Source organism: Pseudophryne corroboree, chromosome 3 (assembly GCF_028390025.1).
Source record: "Pseudophryne corroboree isolate aPseCor3 chromosome 3, aPseCor3.hap2, whole genome shotgun sequence".
In the NCBI taxonomy this organism is placed as follows: Eukaryota; Metazoa; Chordata; class Amphibia; order Anura; family Myobatrachidae; genus Pseudophryne; species Pseudophryne corroboree.
This window is the reverse complement of record NC_086446.1, coordinates 437,109,709-437,124,582: the sequence shown is the minus strand read 5'-3', so window position 1 is coordinate 437,124,582 and position 14,874 is coordinate 437,109,709. Positions and strand designations below refer to the sequence as shown.

The following is a 14,874-nucleotide window of genomic DNA, read 5'->3' as shown; positions in this document are numbered from 1 at the left end:
AACCTAAGACCCTCCTCTTCATCTTGATGCACAACCCTCTAATCCAATAGGAAAAAACCAACCGGGAAAACTGATCTGCCTAGCAACTGCTTAGTCATTTAACAACCAATCACAAAAAGTTGATCGCTTATATGGCCTCAGGCTTATACAGCCTTCAGCTTATCATCTCTCTTTCTCCTTCTGTCTCTCTCTCTTTCTCTCTCTCTCTCTCTCTCTTTCTGTCTCTATCTTTCTTTCTCTCTCTGGTGTCTGTCTGCCGCAATGTGTAAAAAGGGGGACTGGCTGCCGCAATGTGTAAAAAGGGGGACTGGCTGCCGTAATGTGTAAAAAGGGGGATGCTGTCTGCCATAATGTGTACAAAAAGGGGACGCTGTCTGCCGTAATGTGTAATAAGGGGGACGCTGTCTGCCGTAACGTGTAATAAGGGGGACGCTGTCTGCCGTAATGTGTAATAAGGGGGACGTTGTCTGCCGTAATGTGTTAAAAGGGGATGCCGTCGGTTGCGTAATGTGTAATAAGGGGGACGTTGTCTGCCGTAATGTGTAAAAAAAAGGGGATGCCGTCTGCCGTAATGTGTAATAAGGGGACGCTGTCTGCCGTTATGTGTAATAAGGGGGGCGCTGGCTGCCGTAATGTGTAAAAAGGGGGACGCTGTCTGCCGTAATGTGTAATAAGGGGGACGCTGTCTGCCGTAATGTGTAATAAGGGGGACGTTGTCTGCCGTAATGTGTAAAAAAGGGGATGCCGTCTGCCGTAATGTGTAATAAGGGGGACTGTGCCGTAATGTGTAAAAAGGGGGACGCTGTCTGCCGTAATGTGTAAAAAGGCACGCCGTCTGCCGTAATGTGTAAAAAGGGCTCTACCTGGTGTAGTGGCGCTACTGTGCAGCGTAATTTGAATAATAGAGACTACTATGCACCGTAGTATGAATTGGCATTATTTTGTGGCCACGCACCTTCCCCATGAAGCCATGCCCCTATATATTTTGCGCGCGCCTGCGGCGCGCACTGCTCCTGTCTTGCGTAGGGGAGGGGGGCGCCAGTGCCGTTTCTTGCACACAGCGCTAAAATACCTAGTTACGGCACTGCTGAAATTATACACTTCCATAAATCTTACAATTACTATATATACAGGGAAACAATACTGTGTTCTTACCAATGTCACATTATAAAACCTGATGCTTTTTCTTCCTTTCATGTTATTCACCTTTATTTCAGTGCAAGTTTATAATAGTGGAAATATTGATTTTTCTAAAATTTATGTTCATAATGTTCTTCCATAACAAAAGGCGTATAAATTTATAGTCCTACAACTATTTGCTATAAAACACTAGCATGAGGTAGCACTTACAAAGTCATATCTGCTTTTTCCCAAAAATGTCAGCCTCAGAAATTATGTTCACAGTGTGGTTAGGATGTTCAACAAATTTTCTAAGGAATGGTGTATGTACACTCACTAACCCTCATGGCAGGTAACGATGCTATAGTTGTTATGCCAGGCCACATTTATTGTCACACTGACCAATCAGATTACCATGTTTGATCTTAGACACCTAAAGCTCTAGCTACAGCGGGTGCCAAAATGTCTCTGCTGTATTCAAACTTTCAACCCTGTGTTAGTGTGAGAGATTATTGGCCTTTCATATACTCACTGCTCCAGAACACGCTGACGGTTGATTACACTGAAGAATGCGGGCTCACACACCAAGTCGCGCTCCCAGCAAGCATTTGTGCATGATTCCCCTTCTGCAGACAGCCAGACCTGCATTGACGTGACTGGGGGCCAGATGGAGGGAGGAGGTTCACTGGATGGCCAAACCAGGTGTGTGTGATTAATGAGAACCAAACAAGAGGGCAAAGGAGCCTGGGATGTGTTAACAGGAATGGGCACTGGCAAAGGATGGGAGCAAAACTCCTGTAATATGTTGGATGTTACACAGGAGAAATACAAAAGACACCAAAAGAAAAGAGAAAACAATCACATTGTGACCAGAGAAGGAACAAAAGAGAACAATAGGTAGAATGATAAAGCATAGATATGTAGGCAATGAATGCAGAGAAAGTAGATACATATTGGCGGAATTGTTTGTTGTGAGGACGAAACAGAGACAATGAAACAGAGGAAGAAGACAATATAAGGAAAGAGACAAGAGGAAGATTAAGGAAGCAACCAGGAGATTTTGATGAATTTAGAAATCATGATAAAAATGTTCATAAAACAGAATGGATTAAATGGAGTAGAAAAAGGAATGGGTAAGGAATGAAGAAGAAAGACAGAAAGGGAACGTAAGGAACATTGGAGGTCATTCCGAGTCGTTCGCTCGGAAAATTTCTTCGCATTGCAGCGTTTTTCCGCTTAGTGCGCATGCGCAATGTCCGCACTGCGACTGCGCCAAGTAAATTTGCTATGAAGTTTGGATTTTTACTCACGGCTTTTTCTTCGCTCAGGCGATCGTAGTGTGATTGACAGGAAATGGGTGTTACTGGGCGGAAACAGGCCGTTTTATGGGCGTGTGGGAAAAAACGCTACCGTTTCCGGAAAAAACGCGGGAGTGGCTGGAGAAACGGAGGAGTGTCTGGGCGAACGCTGGGTGTGTTTGTGACGTCAAACCAGGAACGATAAGCACTGAACTGATCGCAGATGCCGAGTAAGTCTGAAGCTACTCTGAAACTGCTACGAGATGTGTAATCGCAATATTGCGAATCTTTTGTTCGCAATTTTAAGAAGCTAAGATTCACTCCCAGTAGGCGGCGGCTTAGCGTGTGCAATACTGCTAAAATCGCCTTGCGAGCGAACAACTCGGAATGAGGGCCATTATGCACAGGCAGCCATTATACAGAGTATACTGAACATTTGCAGGAAATACGGCAATGTTGTTACCAGAAAGAAACATCCAACAGTCTGATTTTCATTGTATTTATAATTTAGTGACATAGCATGGAGCGGTCTGTATATAGGACCAAACCCAAGCAGGACAAATGATTATGTAAATGTATAAAGCTGGCGCTAAATCTAAATATTTTAGAACTGTTGCAACATTTCAATGACATCCAAAGTGTTGGGTTAATGACTGCTTACCTGATGTTGAATGTAGGCATGGAGTCTCTGCAGCATGCCTTCACTCGTATACTCATAGGGCAAGTATGGATCAACCTATGGAGGGAAATGTTCTATTAAATTGGTGGCACAACCACTGTTCTCCCTATTGGTACATGGACATGAGGAAGTGGCCACCTAACACTTTATGGATCTTGAGGAGACAGATTTATTACTAGATAAGGCTGACAAACAAAAAGGAAACTAATTACATTTAGGAATAACATATATTTAAGCACAGATGCAGCAAAGGAAAGGTACAAGTGTTACCAGAATACAGAAGACTCTGACAAAATATAACACCAGTGTTATCTGAACATAGGGACATTACTACAGCAACAAAAGCCTACCCCCTGTTCACCAATGGTAATAAACAGAGAATATTAGGGTTCTGCTTCTGTGACTGCAGCTTTTCTCTCCTCATCTCATTGTCTAATGAGCTCCCTTGGGCCTCGTCCCTGAGCTCTGTGATATACTATTATTCTTCTGCACAGAACCTTCCAGATAATGAGACCTCTCTCTCGCTGCCTGGGAATATTGGCTGCTAAACCACCCGCATCTGACACCTCTACGGCTCAATGACCTCAAATTGAAGTATTAGCCAGACCTCAAATTGTCTTATGGCTGAGCTGCTCCCCCCACCTGTCCCCTCTGTCCTCCCTCCAGTCAGTTATAGTTTTTGCCATAGGGTGGACTATAACGTCTGTATGTCTGTCTAGCAATCCACGCAATACCACATTGGCTAATAATGTAGGGACAATATAAAAAAAAATGCAAAAACTACCACTTCCGAAAAGCAAATATAAGATTACTTAATAATAGCAATGCCTATTGTGATGGAGTGATGCACAGTGATTATCAATAGTAATAATCAATACACTGTTATCCTTTTACACCTATAATAATATTGTGCACACAGAAAAAAATTAATTCGACCATAAGTTCATACTTTCACATAGGTAAAAGCACAAGTTTGCCTTCTTAAGTGGATTAATATTATCCCTATTTCTGAACACTGATTCGGGTGTCTCTCTTGCAGTGACATGCTACTGCCCACAGGGGATGCAGCCTAGAATACCAATCCTACTGGCTGGGCTTTCAGGGCCTGATTCGGATTTGTATGCAAACCTGTACAAATTGTACATACAAGTCTGATGTTTGTGGGTGGTGCAGTGTCGCTCACAGCCTTCCCTTAGCTGTTGCATGACTGTAGCATTTTTGGGATGGCAACCGGCACCTTTGTTCAAAACGGGTGCATGTCACCCCCATTTTGTAGGCAAGCTGGCCAAGGGTCTGTGTCATAAGCTATCCGGATACGGCAAGTCTGAGTAAGCTTCAACTTTTGCAGACTGACCTCGGCCTGTTACATTGTGATACAAGACCATCCATGCTGCATCCTCAGATGCAGCACTCAGATTTCGCAGATGCATGCAGGAGGCATCTATTTTCTACAATGCTTCCTGCTGTATCTGCATTTTATTTGTATGGAATTGCACAGCCGCATCCCTACTTTTGCTTTCTTCTCTTCTGGCCATTTCGGAGGGCGGCGCTGGGATCTTATATAATTAGTTGTGATAGTTGTCATTTTAGCTCCGCCCCTTCATATGGACCCACAATTCCTGTTATTATCTCCCAACCTGCTCACTTCACTAGGAAGAGGGCGGGATGCAGGATATCCAACCTTCTGGGGATGTGGAGGAAACTAACCAAAAAATTGTGAGTCTCCGGCAGCTGCCTGGAGAGTAGGGAAGTATGTGTAAGTGTATAGTTGATACTGATGTTTCACAAATAGTGAAAACATGTCTATTTACCGAAAACCTTTAAAACTCATGGAGCAGTGTTGTAAAAGTGATCCCACACTGCAGTAGTATTCACGCTAGGCTATTTTAATAAGTCGCTGCGCCCTGCCCAATTTTTAAAGGACCCTGCTAAAACAGCCTACCCGCTGCCATGCTACTGCCGCGTGAATAGTTGCCATATGCATGCGCACGGCATCTATTCAACTTAAAGGGATTCATATTAAAGGGAGAGCTTCGGGGAAGCCCTGCCCCTTTGTAAGTGCTGGGGATGCCCCCATTAATGACGCCGACGGCTGGGGCACGCCCCCTATTAGTGATGTCGAGGGGTGGACCATCCCGAAAGAGATGTCGGTGGGGCCACACCACCTCCCCAGCCGGCCGTACCCCCTTCCTTTTTGTGCGCATACTGCCCCGACACCCCTGCTACCTGCCCTGCTCGCATCCTACGGGGAACACTACTGCAGTACACACTGATTGTACACTGTAATTACTAATATTTCTTACTCAATTGGGGATGGGGATATCTACACATATACTACCATTAAAAAAAAACACTTTTTATTTGCGTATGCTACTATTTACATGCTACACAATCCATTCCTCTTGGGTACTTATTATCTGTTCTATCCAGCTTTTAACTGTAATGTGATGGCATTGCGTACCATTAGTTTACACTTTTCGTGAATGTATGCAGAAGCCAGATCTCTAGTTGCAATCCAGTCTCATGTCAGTCAGGTAGAATAAGGCGAGGGAACCGCAACAAAAGGGAAGGAGATGCAACTCGATATCTGCATATGGGTTTGACTCTGAATTAGTCACATGCATGCAAAAACATTTACAAAGGCATTTTGTCATTGTGAATGTAACTGACTTTGTATAAGGCCCCGGGAGACCAGCCTTGGTATTCAGGCAATAAATACTACTAACCATTTTAAGTGGGCCATCCATCATCCATCCATCAAGAAGTGTAGGTATTCGAAACCCCATTCTTGCTTTCTATTGTCAATAGAGTCTGGACCATTTATAGCCTCCATTAAAACTCACTAAATTCTCCATAAGGACAATATGCCACTGAATTGACTGAATAACTCCTCTTTACTACACTCCACTCCACAGTTTCAGATGGTGACACCTACTTTTCCCATTTCTTTCCCTGTCCTTCCCGCTCTCTCCCCTCCTCTACCCTGTTCTCCACCCTAAAAGCATTTTATTCAGTTTATGATTTGATTTTCTTTGCACATTTGGCCTAATTCATGTTTGTACACAAATGCAATTGCAATTGTTATTTTCTAGGCTACGGAGCTGCTAATGTTAGCAATTGAAGCTGCCGCCCTGAAATGAGAAGAGACGCCATCAACAGCCATCACGAACTCATTCGCAACTGTGGACATATCCACGACATATATGCAAAAACAAGGGGCTAATGGTTGGTCTATGGCTAAGCAGACTGGAAATAGCAGTAGCAACGCAGGCGCCATGTTTTAGCATGTACGAGCTTGCAGCAATCAGCAGATACATGTCCCCACGCCTCCACGCGTGCATCTTCCCAACCACTCCCTGTAAATGCCCCATTAACACGTCCAAACAGCCATTTCCTTTCAATCACTTTTCCATGAAATCCTCATTGTGAGCAAGATAGCAGCGGCATCTTCTCGCATTGCGATCGCAGCACATGCACAGTGAAAATTGAAACATTGTGTGATAATCGTCCATTGCGTACAAACATGAATTAAGTCCATTGTATTTTACAGTTAGCAATTACACTGTCCTATGTAACTGGGTTCTGTCCTAACTTTCCATATCTCACTTTCCAATATTTATTTATTTTGTACCCCCACCCCCTTTTTTTCATCCTCCCATTTTTTAAAAAGAAAAATGAAAGGAAACATAGGTACACATAGCTCATAGTTGCAAAGGTTTATATAGAAATAATTATATATATTTTCCTCCTTATAGTCATGGTGAAAATGCCTCCAACTGTTCCTGAGACCATAAAATGTATATCAGCAGCTTAGAATACGTAATGTGGGACAGGCTTTTGGAGAGAAATACAGGCAATTGGAGTTTGATATATCTGATCACCTTGAACAGCACTGTGAAGGTGCCAGAGCTAGGGATATAAAGAATGATGTAGTCACATGGTGTTTTCTGACAGTTTCAATTGTTCAACATTAGAGACTTTTCTCTAACGTCCTAAGTGGATGCTGGGGACTCCGTAAGGACCATGGGGAATAGCGGCTCCGCAGGAGACTGGGCACATCTAAAGAAAGCTTTAGGACTATCTGGTGTGCACTGGCTCCTCCCCCTATGACCCTCCTCCAAGCCTCAGTTAGATCTTTGTGCCCGAACGAGAAGGGTGCACACTAGGGGCTCTCCTGAGCTTCTTAGTGAAAGTTTTAGTTTAGGTTTTTTATTTTCAGTGAGACCTGCTGGCAACAGGCTCACTGCATCGAGGGACTAAGGGGAGAAGAAGCGAACTCACCTGCGTGCAGAGTGGATTGGGCTTCTTAGGCTACTGGACATTAGCTCCAGAGGGACGATCACAGGCCCAGCCTGGATGGGTCCCAGAGCCGCGCCGCCGGCCCCCTTACAGAGCCAGAAGGCAGAAGAGGTCCGGAAAATCGGCGGCAGAAGACGTCCTGTCTTCAACAAGGTAGCGCACAGCACTGCAGCTGTGCGCCATTGCTCTCAGCACACTTCACACTCCGGTCACTGAGGGTGCAGGGCGCTGGGGGGGGGGCGCCCTGAGACGCAATAAAAAACACCTTGGATGGCAAAAAATGCATCACATATAGCTCCTGGGCTATATGGATGCATTTAACCCCTGCCAGAATACATAGAAAAATGGGAGATAAGGCCGCCGATAAGGGGGCGGAGCCTATCTCCTCAGCACACTGGCGCCATTTTCCCTCACAGCTCCGTTGGAGGGAAGCTCCCTGTCTCTCCCCTGCAGTCACTACACTACAGAAAGGGTTAAAAAAGAGAGGGGGGGCACTAATTACGCGCAGTATTAAAGATACAGCAGCTATAAGGGGAAAAACACTTATATAAGGTTATCCCTGTATATATATAGCGCTCTGGTGTGTGCTGGCAAACTCTCCCTCTGTCTACCCAAAGGGCTAGTGGGGTCCTGTCCTCTATCAGAGCATTCCCTGTGTGTGTGCTATATGTCGGTACGTTTGTGTTGACATGTATGAGGAGAAAAATTATGTGGAGACGGAGCAGATTGCCTGTAATAGTGATGTCACCCCCTAGGGGGTCGACACCTGAGTGGATGAACTGTTGGAAGGAATTACGTGACAGTGTCAGCTCTGTATAAAAGACAGTGGTTGACATGAGACAGCCGGCTACTCAGCTTGTGCCTGTCCAGACGTCTCATAGGCCGTCAGGGGCTCTAAAGCGCCCGTTACCTCAGATGGCAGATATAGACGCCGACACGGATACTGACTCCAGTGTCGACGGTGAAGAGACAAATGTGACTTCCAGTAGGGCCACACGTTACATGATTGAGGCAATGAAAAATGTTTTACACATTTCTGATAATACGAGTACCACCAAAAAGGGGTATTATGTTGGGTGAGGAAAAACTACCTGTAGTTTTCCTGAATCTGAGAAATTAAATGAGGTGTGTGATGATGCGTGGTTTTCCCCCGATAACAACTGATAATTTCTAAAATGTTATTGGCATTATATCCTTTCCCGCCAGAGGTTAGGGTGCGTTGGGAAACACCCCCTAGGGTGGATAAAGCGCTCACACGCTTGTAAGGGCTCTACCCTCTCCTGAGATGGCCGCCCTTAAGGATCCTGCTGATAGAAAGCAGGAGGGTATCCTAAAATGTATTTACACACATACTGGTGTTATACTGCGACCAGCAATCGCCTCAGCCTGGATGTGCAGTGCTGGGTTGGCGTGGTCGGATTCCCTGACTAAAAATATTGATACCCTAGATAGGGACAGTATATTTTTGCCTATAGAGCATTTAAAAGAAGCATTTCTATATATGTGTGATGCACAGCGGAATATTTGCCGACTGGTATCAAGTCTAAGTGCGTTGTCCATTTCTACCAGTAGAAGGTTATGGACACGTCAGTGGTCAGGTGATGCGTATTCCAAACGGCATTTGGAAGTATTGCCTTATTAAAGGGAGGAGTTATTTGGGGTCGGTCTTTCAGACCTGGTGGCCACGGCAACAGCTGGGAAATCCACGTTTGTACCCCAGGTCGCCTCTCAACATGAGAAGACGCCGTATTATCAGGCGCAGTCTTTTCGTGGACAAGCGGGCAAAAGGTTCCTCATTTCTGCCCCGTGACAGAGGGAGAGGAAAAAGGCTGCAGAAATCAGCCAGTTCCCAGGAACAGAAACCCTCTCCCGCCTCTGCCCAGCCCTCAGTATGACGCTGGGGCTTTACAAGCAGAATCAGGCACGGTGGGGGGCCCGTCTCAATGAATTTCAGCGCGCAGTGGGCTCACTCGCAAGTAGACCCCTGGATCCTTCAGGTGATATCTCAGGGGTACAAATTAGAATTCGAGACGTCTCCCCCTCGCCGTTTCCTAAAGTCGGCTTTACCGATGTCTCCTTCTGACAGGGAGACAGTTTTGGAAGCCATTCACAAGCTGTATTCCCAGCAGGTGATAATCAAGGTACCCCTCCTGCAACAGGGAACGGGGTATTATTCCACACTGTTGTGGTACCGAAGCCGGACGGCTCGGTGAGACCGATTCTAAACCTAAAATCTTTGAACACTTACATACAGAGGTTCAAATTCAAGATTGAGTCACTCAGAGCAGTGATTGCGAACCTGGAAGAAGGGGACTACATGATGTCTCGGGACATCAAGGATGCTTACCTTCATGTCAAAATTTACCCTTCTCATCAAGGGTACCTCAGGTTTATGGTACAGAACTGTCACTATCAGTTCAGACGCTGCCGTATGGATGGTCCACGGCACCCCGGGTCTTTACCAAGGTAATGGCCGAAATGATGATATTCCTTCGAAGGAAGGGAATTTTAGTTATCCCTTACTTGGACGATTCCCTGTTAAGGGTAAGATCCAGGGAACAGTTGGAGGTCGGTGTAGCACTATCTCAGGTAGTGTTGCGGTAGCACGATTGGATTCTCAATATTCCAAAATCGCAGCTGGTTCCGACGACTTGTCTTCTGTTCCTAGGGATGATCCTGGACACAGTCCAGAAAAAGGTGTTTCTCCCGGAGGAGAAAGCCAGGGAGTTATCCGAGCTAGTCAGGAACCTCCTAAAACCGAGCCAAGTCTCAGTGCATCAATGCACAAGGGTTCTGGGTAAAATGGTGGCTTCCTACGAAGCAATCCCATTCGGCAGATTCCACGCAAGAACTTTCCAGTGGGACCTGCTGGACAAATGGTCCGGGTCGCATCTTCAGATGCATCAGCGGATAACCCTGTCACCAAGGACAAGGGTGTCCCTCCTGTGGTGGTTGCAGAGTGCTCATCTTCTAGAGGGCCGCAGATTCGGCATTCAGGACTGGGTCCTGGTGACCACGGATGCCAGCCTGCGAGGCTGGGGAGCAGTCACACAGGGAAGGAATATCCAGGGCTTATGGTCAAGCCTGGAGACATCACTTCACATAAATATCCTGAAGCTAAGGGCCATTTACAATGCTCTAAGCTTAGCAAGACCTCTGCTTCAAGGTCAGCCGGTGTTAATCCAGTCGGACAACATCACGGCAGTCACCCACGTAAACAGACAGGGTGGCACAAGAAGCAGGAGGGCAATGGCAGAAGCTGCAAGGATTCTTCGCTGGGCGGAAAATCATGTGATAGCACTGTCAGCAGTATTCATTCCGGGAGTGGACAACTGGGAAGCAGACTTCCTCAGCACGACCTCCACCCGGGAGAGTGGGGACTTCACCCAGAAGTCTTCCACATGATTATAAACCGTTGGGAAAAACTCGACAGGTATTGCGCCAGGTCAAGGGACCCTCAGGCAATAGCTGTAGACGCTCTGGTAACACCGTGGGTGTACCAGTCAGTGTATGTGTTCCCTCCTCTGCCTCTCATACCCAAGGTACTGAGATTGATAAGATGGAGAGGAGTAAGCACTATATTCGTGGCTCCGGATTGGCCAAGAAGGACTTGGTAACCGGAACTTCAAGAGATGCTCACGGAGGATCCGTGGCCTCTACCTCTAAGAAGGGACCTGCTCCAGCAAGGACCCTGTCTGTTCCAAGACTTACCGCGGCTGCGTTTGACGGCATGGCGGTTGAACGCCGGATCCTGAAGGAAAAAAGGCATTCCGGATGAAGTCATCCCTATCCTGATCAAAGCCAGGAAGGATGTAACCGCAAAACATTATCACCGCATTTGGCGAAAATATGTTGCGTGGTGCGAGGCCAGTAAGGCCCGACAGAGGAAATTCAACTGGGTCGATTCCTACATTTCCTGCAAACAGGAGTGTCTATGGGCCTGAAATTGGGGTCCATTAAGGTTCAAATTTCGGCCCTGTCAATTTTCTTCCAAAAAGAACTAGCTTCAGTCCCTGAAGTTCAGACGTTTGTAAAAGGGGTACTGCATATACAGCCTCCTTTTGTGCCTCCAGTGGCACTTTGGGATCTCAATGTAGTTTTTGGGTTCCAAAAGTCACATTGGTTTGAACCACTTAAATCTGTAAGAATATTGATGAAAAAATGATAAATAATAAAGGAAGAAATAAATAAATATAATAAAAGTAAAAATAAGTTATAAACAGATATGTCTGATCTTTATATAAATAAATTAAGTCCTTTATGGTTAAACATGTACATGAGTGTATATATACTGGAAACGTGATGTATGTATGAAAAAATTAATGAGATAAAGAGTTATCAACTTGAAAATGGCCCCACTTGTACACGTCTGTATGTCAAGTGGTAAAATTTAATAACCAATGATAAATACACCGGGGAAATCTTATGATTTTTAAAGATCTGACATTCAATTCCTCTACGTGCACATGATATATAATGAAACTACGTTACATTAGTATGAAAATTCAGTACTGGCCATTAACTACTCTGACAATATCTCCATCTCTACACACTAGATACACTTTATCTACATCAAAGGAATGCTATCATATCGATATTCTCATTCAACCCTTTCGGTATAAGAGTATTTAAAGTATAAATCCAGAAAGATTCCCTTCGAGCAAGCTGGAGGTCCCTATCTCCTCCCCTCTTATCTTCGGGTACATGTTCCACCACATTAAATGTTAAGCCCTGAATTTCGGACCTATGTTTTTCCTGGAAGTGCCTGGGGAGGCTATGATTCTGGACCTTATTCTTGATGTTTCGTAAGTGTTCCTGTATTCTAATTTTGAGACACCTCTTTGTTTTACCAATATAAGAGAGTTTGCAACTGCAATCTATCTTATAGATGACGTAATTGGTATTGCACGTAACAATGGACTTTAGTCTAAAAACCCTTTTAGTCTCATCTTTCCAGCAGAAACTCTTTTTGTCGATGAAGCGGCAACAATTGCACTTATTGCAGGGAAACAGCCCTGCTCTCTTCATGAGTGGGTGTTGGTTGGAATTATCATCTTTTTTCCGATGTTCTGTCTGTAATTGACTGGGAGCAAGGATACTTTTAAGGTTCTTAGATCTCCTAAAGACAATACTTGGTCTACTGGGTAGATGAGGCCCTAAAACTGGATCTTTAAGTAAAAGGTGCCAGTGTTTATTCATAATACGTTTGATAGTTCTGTTTTCTTGATTGAACTGTGTTACAAATGGTCTCTCTCCCCGGTGTCCATCCTGTATACGATCTCTCATCATAAAGAGGCTGTTCCTGTCAATTTCGGAAGCACGGGCTTGGTCTATTCGTAGAGTCTTTTCACTGTAACCCCTATCTATGAACTGAAGAACTAATGATGATGACTGTTCCCAATATGCATCCATACTGCTGCAGTTTTTCCTAATCCGTATAAATTGGGAATATGGTACCGCGGTTTTCCACCGGGAAAGGTGGCATCTGTCGGAAGGAATGAAACTATTGGCATCAGTTTTCTTGAAAAAGGTTTTAGTACTTAAAGAGCCATCTTCTTCAATTTTCAAAAGAACATCCAGGTAGTCAATGGCTACAGGGTGTTGTTTGTAAGTAAACTTGAGGTTATAATGATTAATTTGAATGTCAGATATAAAACTCGTCAGGGTTTCAACCTCACCGTCCCAGATGAAGATCAAGTCGTCGATGTATCGTTTGTAGAATTTGATGTTAGTACATCTAAAATCTCCATCCACATACAGAATTTCATTTTCCCAACAGTCCATATAGATGTTTGCATATGAAGGGGCGAACTTGGTACCCATCGCCGTACCCTGTTTCTGTAGATAGTATTTTTCTTGAAATTCAAAATAATTATGGTTAAGGACAAACGTAATACTATCCACAAGGAAATCTCTCTCTTCTCTGCTGACATTATGGTCTAAAATCAGGATCTTACTCACTGCTTCACATCCTTTATCGTGGGGGATGGATGTATAAAGTGAATATGAGAATATCGATATGATAGCATTCCTTTGATGTAGATAAAGTGTATCTAGTGTGTAGAGATGGAGATATTGTCAGAGTAGTTAATGGCCAGTACTGAATTTTCATACTAATGTAACGTAGTTTCATTATATATCATGTGCACGTAGAGGAATTGAATGTCAGATCTTTAAAAATCATAAGATTTCCCCGGTGTATTTATCATTGGTTATTAAATTTTACCACTTGACATACAGACGTGTACAAGTGGGGCCATTTTCAAGTTGATAACTCTTTATCTCATTAATTTTTTTCATACATACATCACGTTTCCAGTATATATACACTCATGTACATGTTTAACCATAAAGGACTTAATTTATTTATATAAAGATCAGACATATCTGTTTATAACTTATTTTTACTTTTATTATATTTATTTATTTCTTCCTTTATTATTTATCATTTTTTCATCAATATTCTTATTTTTAGGTTTATGTTTATTTTTATATATATATATATATATATATATATATTATTTTTATTGTTATATTTTATATATTATTATTTTTTTATTTTTTATTAATTTTTTTTTTAATTATTATTTATTTATTTATTTTTATTTTTTATTTATTTTATTTTTTCTTTTATTTTTTTTTATAAATATTTTTTATTTTTATTATTATTATTTATTTTTATTATTATTATTTATTTTTTATTTATTTATTTATTGTTTTTTTTATTTTTATTTTTATTTCCATTTTTATTTTAATTTTAATTTTACTTTTATTTATTTATTTTCTTTTTTTATTATTTTTTATTTATTTATTATAGCTCCAGCGTCATGCAATACGATCAAGGGGAATTACCCACAGGGGATCAGTCTAATATGTAGGACATGAAACTGAGTTAAATGAAATGGGGTGTGTCCAACATCATTCCTGGCATTTAGCCAGGTTTGGTTTCCCTAAATAGTAACCAGAGAGACAGTGAAAAGCATTATGGGTAATATTAATCAATTAGGTATTTCCTCCTAAGGAGTTATTCTCATAATAATACCGTTAATACACTTAGTTTGATTATTTGAAAATCATAAATCTATGCACTTTTGGTTAAGTAATCTCCATTCTAATATAGTAAATGGAGCACATATATATAGAGCACCAATCACATTGCAAGGGAAGTGATGTAATCACTTTTCCCTTTATAAAGGGTGGTTATCAGGTCCAATGCCTCATTATACAGAGACTTGGCTGTCAGCACTGCACCACTGGAGGGTAAGGTTTTGTTTTTGATTTTACAATAGTATATTATCAACTTTGAAAGTGGTCCCATTTATTAGTATACACTTTGTACCAACTATATGTATTTTATTGACTGGTTAACCACTAATCATTTATAAATGTAATTTTTTAAAGAGTATATGATATGCACTAATTATATATATTCACTATATAAATATGACAGATTTATTCATGAATATGAAACTAAGTTAT

General features: G+C 42.7%; 1 protein-coding gene across 1 annotated transcript in view; it reads right to left on the bottom strand.

Moving 5' to 3' along the window:
• Positions 1-14,874, bottom strand: part of MGAT5B (alpha-1,6-mannosylglycoprotein 6-beta-N-acetylglucosaminyltransferase B) — a 184,368-nt gene that overhangs the window by 14,041 nt on the left and 155,453 nt on the right. The window contains exons 17-18 of the mRNA XM_063960440.1: positions 3,079-3,153; positions 1,652-1,914 (exon numbers count right to left, since the gene is read on the bottom strand). Of these exons, the coding sequence (XP_063816510.1) occupies positions 1,652-1,914; positions 3,079-3,153 (338 nt within the window). The remainder of the gene's footprint in view (positions 1-1,651; positions 1,915-3,078; positions 3,154-14,874) is intronic.